Source organism: Bison bison, unplaced genomic scaffold (genome assembly GCF_000754665.1).
Source record: "Bison bison bison isolate TAMUID 2011002044 unplaced genomic scaffold, Bison_UMD1.0 scf7180017864325, whole genome shotgun sequence".
Classification (NCBI taxonomy): domain Eukaryota; kingdom Metazoa; phylum Chordata; class Mammalia; order Artiodactyla; family Bovidae; genus Bison; species Bison bison.
Genome location: NW_011494897.1, coordinates 6,447,073 through 6,456,329, shown reverse-complemented (window position 1 = coordinate 6,456,329; position 9,257 = coordinate 6,447,073). Strand labels below are relative to the sequence as shown.

Genomic DNA, 9,257 nt, shown 5'->3' with positions numbered 1-9,257 from the left:
GACATACAGATGGCTAACAAACACATGAAAAGATGCTCAACATCACTCATTATCAGAGAAATGCAAATCAAAACCACTGTGAGGTACCATTTCACACCAGTCAGAATGGCTGCGATCCAAAAGTCTACAAATAATAAATGCTGGAGAGGGTGTGGAGAAAAGGGAACCCTCTTACACTGTTGGTGGGAATGCAAACTAGTACAGCCACTATGGAGAACAGTGTGGAGATTCCTTAAAAAACTGGAAATAGAACTACCTTATGATCCAGCAATCCCAAGGCTAGGCATACACACTGAGGAAACCAGAAGGGAAAGAGACACGTGTACCCCAATGTTCATCGCAGCACTGTTTATAATAGCCAGGACATGGAAGCAACCTAGATGCCCATCAGCAGATGAATGGATAAGAAAGCAGTGGTACATATACACAATGGAGTATTACTCAGCCATTAAAAAGAATACATTTGAATCAGTTCTAATGAGGTGGATGAAACTGGAACCTATTATACAGAGTGAAGTAAGCCAGAAGGAAAAACACCAATACAGTATACTAACGCATATATATGGAATTTAGAAAGATGGTAACAATAACCCTGTGAACGAGACAGCAAAAGAGACAGTGATGTATAGAACAGTCTTATGGACTCTGTAGGAGAGGGAGAGGGTGGGAAGATTTGGGAGAATGGCATTGAAACATGTAAAATATTATGTATGAAACGAAATGCCAGTCCAGGTTCGATGCACGATACTGGATGCTTGGGGCTAGTGCACTGGGACGACCCAGAGGGATGGTATGGGGAGGGAGGAGGGAGGAGGGTTCAGAACGGGGAACACATGTATACATGTGGCGGATTCATTTTGATATTTGGCAAAACTAATACAATTATGTAAAGTTTAAAAATTAAATAAAATTTAAAAATAAATAAATAAATAAATAAAAAAAAAAAAAAAAAAAAAAAAAAAAAAAAAAAAAAAAAAAAAGAAATAAAGTACACAATGTGCTTTGAGATGGTGCCAGTGGTAAAAAAACCTGCCTGCCAATGCAAGAGAACTAAGAGACATGGGTTCAATTCCTGGGTCGGAAAAATCCCCTGGATGAGGGCATGGCAACTCACTCCAGTATTCTTGCCTGGAGAATCTCACCGACAGAGGAGGCTGGCAGGCTACAGTCCATGCAGTTGCAAAGAGTTGGACATGACTGAAGCAACTTAGCATGCACGCCCACAAAATGTAATACATGTAATGTGCTTGAGTCACTCCAGAACCATCCCCTGCCCCCTGGGTCCATGGAAAAACGATCTGTGAAACTAGTCCCTGGTGCCAAAAAGACTGGGGACCGCTGACCTAGGGCACTTAATTCCATCCAGGATATTTTTATTGATAAACTTGGGCTTGAGAGCTTATCTTTGCACAAGCTTTCCAGGTGCTTCCAATGTTCACTCAGGTTGGGGAACTACAGGCATGGACTGTCCATTTTCCAGCTCTGTGTATGATGTAATCACTTTGTAATGGCAGGATCCTATGATGAATACATAGAAAGCTCTTGATTGCCAGCAAATAAACAACCTCCAGTTATAACAAGTTTGTTTTCTTCCTGTTTAAAATATATATTTGTGACTCTTCAGGAACAGAAAAATGTTTTTATTATCTAAATCAAAACACAGCATGAGGTACCTTCCAATAAAATCAACTGTAGATTATACACAAGTCAAAATCATCTGCCTGTTTACGGAGTCCAAAATCCTTCTAGGCACCAGGAAAAAAGTTTAATTTAAGATTTTAATCTTTACATATAGGGTTTCTGTAATAGATTTTGTGCATCTGAAACTAAAAGATTGACAGGTCTGGATATTATAGATTTATTAACCATTGGTTACAGTGTTAGAGTTAGCATGTAAAGCGTTTCTACAATATCCCTCAGGATGGGCTACAACGAATGATTTCTACAAAGCCTGAGGTGGATAAGGGTTAAGATGATATTAAAAAAGCAAAATTCGTGTTTTATTTCACAATGATCCCTTTTTAAAGTAGAAACATTATACATTAAACATAGAAATATGATGCTGAACGCAAAGAAAAAAAATGTCAAAATTCTAGGAAAGACGTCTCAAAATTTACAAACCCAGTTTTGGAGTCTACAGTTTTATCATTTTGAAACTGGGGGGCCTTGGGATCTAACAGATCTTGGGACAAATACATATTTAAAATTTGTAGAGACGTGGATAGACCTAGCCACTGTCATACAGAATGAAGTAAGTCAGAAAGAAGAAAACAAATATTATATATTAACACACCTATATATGGAATCCATAAAAAATGGTATAGATGAACTTATTTGCAAAATAGAGACACAGATGTAGAGAACAAACATGGATACCAAGCGGGGAAAGGGAGAGGGATGTTATGAATTGGGAGATTGGGATTGACGTATAGTCCCTACTGTGTATAAAACAAATAACTAATGAGAACCTATTATACAGCACAGAAAACTCTACTCAACTGTCTGTGGTGGCCTAAATGGGAAGGAAATTCAAAAAAGAGAGGGTGTATGTATATGTATAGCTGATTCATTTTTTGGCACAATAGAAACTAATGTAACATTGTAAACAACTCTACTTCAACAAAATTAATTTAAAAATAATTAAAGGTAAAACTAATTGTCCCCAAATTATCACTACCTATAGAATATCCTTGCCTGGAAAATTCCATGGACTGAGGAGCCTGGTGGGCTGCAGTCCATGGGGTCACAAAGAGTCTCACGTGACCAAGAGACTGAGTGCAGTGTCTGCACAAATAGAATATTATACAGACTAGATAATATGTCAACTATATAAATTATCTCATCTAATCATTATAATAACCCTACATGTGGGTGCTATAATTATCTCCATTTTACAGATGGAGATAATTGAGACTCAGACAAACTGACTTATTTGAGGTCAGCTAATAGATGGTACAAACATAAGAAGTTGTTTATATGTGGAAATTAAAAAAATGCTACAAATGAATTTATTTATAAAGCAGAAATATAGTCACAGATGTAGAAAACAAACTTATGGATACCAAGGGGAAAAGGGAGGAGAGGGATAAGTTGAGAGACTGGGACTGACATATACATACTACTGTATATAAAATAGATAAGTAATAAGGACCTAATGTATAGCACAAGAAATTCTACTCAAAACTCTGTAGTGGTCTACATAGGGAAGGAATCTTAAAAAGTGAATATATGTATACGTATAACTGATTCATTTTGCTGTATAGCAGAAACTAACACAACATTGTAAATCAACTATACTCCAAAAAAAAAAAAATTTAAAAATAGAAAAAAGAAAGATGTTTCCAAATCCTTACTGAATGTAAAGTCTTAAGATTAGCAATGGAAATTTAGGTATGTCATAATGTGAACATGACAAGGAATTTAATACACCATGGAAAATTCCTGGTTGCTTGGCTAGGAAACCATCAACTTTACTTATCACCCTGAACTTTCCTTTATGTTCTTTGAGAACCTGGATAGTAGAAGACCCTGGACCGAATTTGGGAAGTCTCCAGCCAACAGGCTGAATCTGACCTTGGGCTGGCTCTGGATGCCTCATTTTACTTTGTGGGGCAAAAACATCACGACACCATAAAAATGCCATGGAGAAACATGCTACAAGGAGGTAACACAGTCATGCTCTTCCATGAAGAGAGAAATCAATTCCATAAAAGAACATGTCAATTTGCAGATTAAAAAAAAAATTATTTATTTGGCTGCCCTGGGTCTTATTTACAGCACGCAGGGATCAAACTCAGGTCTCTGGCACTGGGAGCATCGAGTCTTACCCACTGGATCACCAGGGAAGTCCCTAAATTTATGTATTTTTCACAGTAGGAGATTTGGGTTTTCCTCTGTTAAAATTAAAAGCAGAGTTCAAGAATATCTATGCTTCTAAAACTGAGATAAGGATTACAGCACTTGATGACACATTCTGGTGCTATTGATTATCTCCTGATTTGTTTAATTTAGTATGTTACATATTCATTTTAAAACAAAGGTGAAAGGAATCATTTATATTTCACAACTAAATATATTAAGCAACTTAGGTTTTCTTTGCTTAGAAAGTCTTGAGAGATTTTTGTCTGTGGATTTGACTCAAAAAAGACCCTTTTATCTTTGTTCTTAGATTATGTTTGTACTTTGTTTTTAAAACCAACAGCAGAAGGATGTTGGTTCATGAGAATTTAAGTTTTATACATTTAGGCCTTTATGTTATGTTTATGACTATATTACCTGTTTTGACTGAATCATGTTCAATTCAATGAAAAATAAGTCTTTGTTAATTATTTTACAAAATAGACTGTTGATAGCCCAAATGACTGTTAACCAATTATTTTCAGTACCATGTAGAAATGTGGCTAAACTTAATCTGATGGGGACAACAGGGTTTTGTGTTCATTTCATGTTTCAATTTAATATTAAGACTAGATGTTCAAAATAAAACCACATATCTTCTAAGTGCATAATACAATAAAAATAAGTTTTAAATTTTACTGAAACAAAACTTCCATATACCTTGCATGTTAAAAGACAAAGCAAGATTTCACTGTAATCTTTAACCCACAGAGTTAATGCAATCAGAATTTTGGCTAAGGATGGTTATTATAGTCCAAATAATAATGCACTAAACTACAAAAGCAACCCACTATTAAGTCAGTGGTTTGATGGAGGCTACAGAGCTCAAAGAGGGAAAATTCAGCTAACACAACTGGTCACAACTCAAGGTATATGGGTGGAGTGGTCCATTTTTTTCCGAATTCCCATTCACTACTATAACACCAATGATTCAATCTGGGGGATCCTGTAGAAATGAATGTTGAAGATAATTCAGACCTATGTGACTTACCTTGGATATGTATGAAGAAGAAGAGATTTTTAGGTGCTGGTATTTGAAAGTATTGCTTTGATAGAAATGTATATATCTAGGTATCTATATATCTTTATCTGCACACCTACACCTTTATCTATCTATACGCGTGTATATAAATGCTTATGCATATAAACACTTGTGAGTATGGTTTGGTTTACTGTGTTTATACTTATCCAGAGACAGATTGTGTCCTTCTGATTTACTAAATTCACATTTTCATCCTATCTCCAGTTAATTTCCTCTAAAATGTTTTATACACACACACTAGTTTTATATCTTACCTGGTGGTGTCCAAGCTACAAATATGGAATAAGGCCCGATTACTGTGATGTTATATGGAGGCTGGATTTCTTCTGGCGTTAATATAGGTGTCTGTATAATGTACTCATCACTTGGACTGCTGCCACCTCCAGTTGTGGCTTCTAACTTATAAACATATCTATATTTCAAAAAGAAAGAATTGTGATAAAGCAATGCATAGGGAACTGAACACTGACTGTTGAGTTTTCTATCTATTGCTCAGTCCTAAATTTGTGACAAACCGCAAATTCCCTGCTTCCTATTCAGAAACTTTACTATAGAGCTTATAGTTTTCCTTCCACAGGCAACGCTCTCTCCACTGTTTTGGTTCTTTTCCCATTTTATTTTTAACCCTTGAGTAATTAATTGCTTTTCTTAAACATTTCAGGAAAGTCTTGGAGTGTGCTGGTGGACTGTGGAGGATTCAAATGAATCTTCTCCATCTTTAATGGCTTAGGGTTTAGGGAAGTATGTTTAGAGAAAGATGTTTCTAAATTGATCTGCTACTCTCTACAATAAAACTAAATTGAACTCTACTCCCTGCAATAAAACATCTGTTGATCCAAGATATATTTTATCTCTGCTGAGAAATGAATGGGAATGAATTGCAAATATGTGGAACTTTCCCCCTAAACCATTTATGTCTATACATAGTATCACAAGTAGAGAAAACACTATACCAGGAATAAAGGTGGTTGATATAAAACAAACCTCTTTAAATCTCTTTTCTTGCTTGTTTAAGGATGCATGTTTTTGAAGATCATTTGATAATTTAAAAAATTTAAAGCTTTGTATATTTTATATGCTTAAAAGTTCTCATGCCAAATAAAATACTAATTATTTATTTACATTTTAAAGGAATTTCACATCCTCTGAGGACTAGTCTAATGAACTAGTGCTTGGGTCTTCAATCTGAAATAGATTAAGAGATCTCATTAGCCTTGGAATAGCTAATACATGAGGAGATTAATCAACCAGTTGATATAATATTGTTTCAGTTGGAGATGGACTCGTTCTTGATCCTGAAAAATCTAAAATTCTCACTTGTATGACTGGTAAAGTTTTCTTTCAGTTTACCTGCTGTTGGGCTCCAGGTTTTTATCAGTGAAGTTCTGTTCCTCACTGCCCCCCAGGAAAATCAAGCTTCCATTACGACTCAACTGATATTGAGAAATGAGGCCATTGGGCTTTTCTGGCGGGCTCCAAAATAATTCCACTGTTGTAGAATTGACTACAATGTGTCGAGGTGTCACCCAAACTCCTGGCAAAGATAACACAATGAATTTTTATTGTTAGGATAAGATAAGCATATTATCAAAAGTCCTACCATCCCCTCAAATACTATGATATTTTTATCTGTTGATAAAAATATATATATCATGGTGAGCAACAAAAGTACATTTTATTTGCTTTGGAGTTAAGATATATAATTGGACGCTAATATATTTTTTAATACTTTAATTATTATTATTATTATGAATTACCTCTAGTATCTGACAACTAGGGGTGGAAAGTTTCTCTATGTTGGCTGTTAATCTGAGTGTCATGAAGGCCTAAGAGACTATCCAGGGATTCTCAACTTTGATGCCTATTTACTTGGAATCATAATCCAGTGTTAGTGTTTGCCTGAATTATCAAATTCAATGAACAAGCCATACTTCGCATTTCTGACACTGCACTCTGATTCTCTTTTCTGGCTACTTATTTCAGTCTCATTTACTGGCTTCTCTTTCCTTCTTGTACTCCAAAATGATGTAGTGCCTTAGAGAACTAGACTCTCTACACTTCCCTCTCCTCATCTTTCCTAACACTGTCTTTGTAGATGATCATTTAGTCTCGATTTTAAACATTGTCTATATGTTGAGCACTGCCCGATGCCCAACTCTGTGCTAAATTTCTCTCCTGAGTGTCACACCCTTGAATTCTACTCTCTAACACTGTCTACCTTCAGCTGGATGACTAATTACATTTCAAAAACCTAAAACATCTAAAAATGGAACCCTTGGTTTTCTGGTCTACCATCTATTTGTCCTCCACTCTTATCCATTCATTTTCTTGGGGAAAACACAAAAAATTATCCTTGAGGCTTTCAGTTTTTCACTCCTAAATGGAATCTATCATTGAGTCCTGCAGATTCTACTCTGAATGTGTATAGTCCTTATATTTTTACCTCTCTTGATCCAAACTACATTTCTCCCTCTCATGAACTCCTGTGATAAAGTAGTGTCCATGTTTTAAATCTTGTCCATCTTTATTTCATTGTAACCTTTATAAAAGTATATAAAGTGTGTATTTAAGCTAACGTAATCTTTGTAAAATACACAACCCTTCTGTAATTGTTCATATAGTGTAACTCCAATTCCTAATGATAACTTGTATGGTCCTACATTTTTCTGGCTGTGGCCTACCTGGCACCATTCTCTCTCTCATTCACGAAGCTCCAGCCACACAGACTCATTTCTATCCTAAGAATGCTTCAACTTCTTTCACACCATTGAGTTTTTGCACTTCCAGTCCCTACACCTGGAACATCTTTGTTCATGACACCATGACAATTATGCATTTTATTCTCCAAGTTCAGTGACCTGTGTAAATATCATCTTACTGGGGGGGCTTATTTGACCACTATTGCATAACCATAACTTTAACACAATCTAAAGTGATCCCTACCTTGTTCCTCTTGATCATATATATACCCTTTTCTATTTTCCTCTCAACACGCATAACATCATAATCCTTTTTTTATATCATCATTATTTTCACGTTTTTATGACTATTTCTCTCTCCTGCTTTTAATACAAAGTTAGCCCCATGAAGGCAGGGATCTGCTCTGTATTAGTAGTCCATGTACCTTTATGGGTTGCACAATGCCTAATAAATATTAAATGAATAAATTTATTGAAAATATATATCCTTCAAATTATTATACTTATGGAATGTGAATATGACTAAGATATGGCTCATTTTTACAAGGAATTGATACCCTTCTGTATGAAAGATAAAACGTATATATAAACAACTGTAATTCAAGGTGTAAGATTTAAGTACTCTTTGTAAGTATAAAAACATATTGATGGAGAACCTAGCAATGCGAAAGATCAATCTCCCATTTCATGTTGTCATCTGTTCATTTTATGAATAGATGCTATAACTTTCTTCTTAGGCTTTTAAAAACTCATTTCAATATTTAGTTCAGTTCAGTTAAGTCGCTCAGTCATGTCCAATTCTTTGTGACTCCATGAATTGCAGCACGCCAGGCCTCCCTGTCCATCACCAACTCCCAGAGTTTACCCAAACTCATGTCCATTGAGTGGGTGATACCATCCAGCCATCTCATCCTCTGTCGTCCCCTTCTCCTCCTGCCCCCAATCCCTCCCAGCATCAGGGTCTTTTCCAATGAGTCAACTCTTTGCATGAGGTGGCCAGAGTACTGTCCTTTCAATGAACACCCAGGACTGATCTCCTTTAGGATGGACTGGCTTGATCTTCTTGCAGTCCAAGGGACTCTCAAGAGCCTTCTCCAACACCACAGTCAAAAGCATCAATTCTTTGGCCCTCAGCTTTCTTCACAGTCCAGCTCTCACATCCATACATAACCACAGGAAAAACCATAGTCTTGACTAGATGGATCTTTGTGGCAAAGTAATGTCTCTGCTTTTGTGTTTGTTTGTTTGTTTGTTTTTTACTCGGCCTCTGGCCCGGCAGCACTGGCCCCAGCTCGCGGCTCTGGCACCTGTCTCTGCTTTTGAATATAGTATCGAGGTAGGTCATAACTTTCCTTCCAAGGAGTAAGCGTCTTTTAATTTCATGGCTGCATCTCCATCTGCAGTGATTTTGGAGCCCCCCAAAATAAAGTGTAACACTGTTTCCACTGTTTCCCCGTCTATTTCCCATGAAGTGATGGGACCAGATGCCATGATCTTCGTTTTCTGAATGTTGAGCTTTAAGCCAACTTTTTCCACTCTCCTCTTTTACTTTCATCAAGAGGCTTTTTAGTTCCTCTTCACTTTCTGCCATAAAAGTGGTATCATCTGCATATCTTGAC

General features: G+C 36.3%; 1 protein-coding gene across 1 annotated transcript in view; it reads right to left on the bottom strand.

The window, feature by feature from the left end:
- The window catches only part of USH2A (Usher syndrome 2A (autosomal recessive, mild)), a 939,168-nt gene that overhangs the window by 167,348 nt on the left and 762,563 nt on the right, over positions 1-9,257 (bottom strand). The window contains exons 58-59 of the mRNA XM_010853294.1: positions 6,290-6,473; positions 5,194-5,351 (exon numbers count right to left, since the gene is read on the bottom strand). Of these exons, the coding sequence (XP_010851596.1) occupies positions 5,194-5,351; positions 6,290-6,473 (342 nt within the window). The remainder of the gene's footprint in view (positions 1-5,193; positions 5,352-6,289; positions 6,474-9,257) is intronic.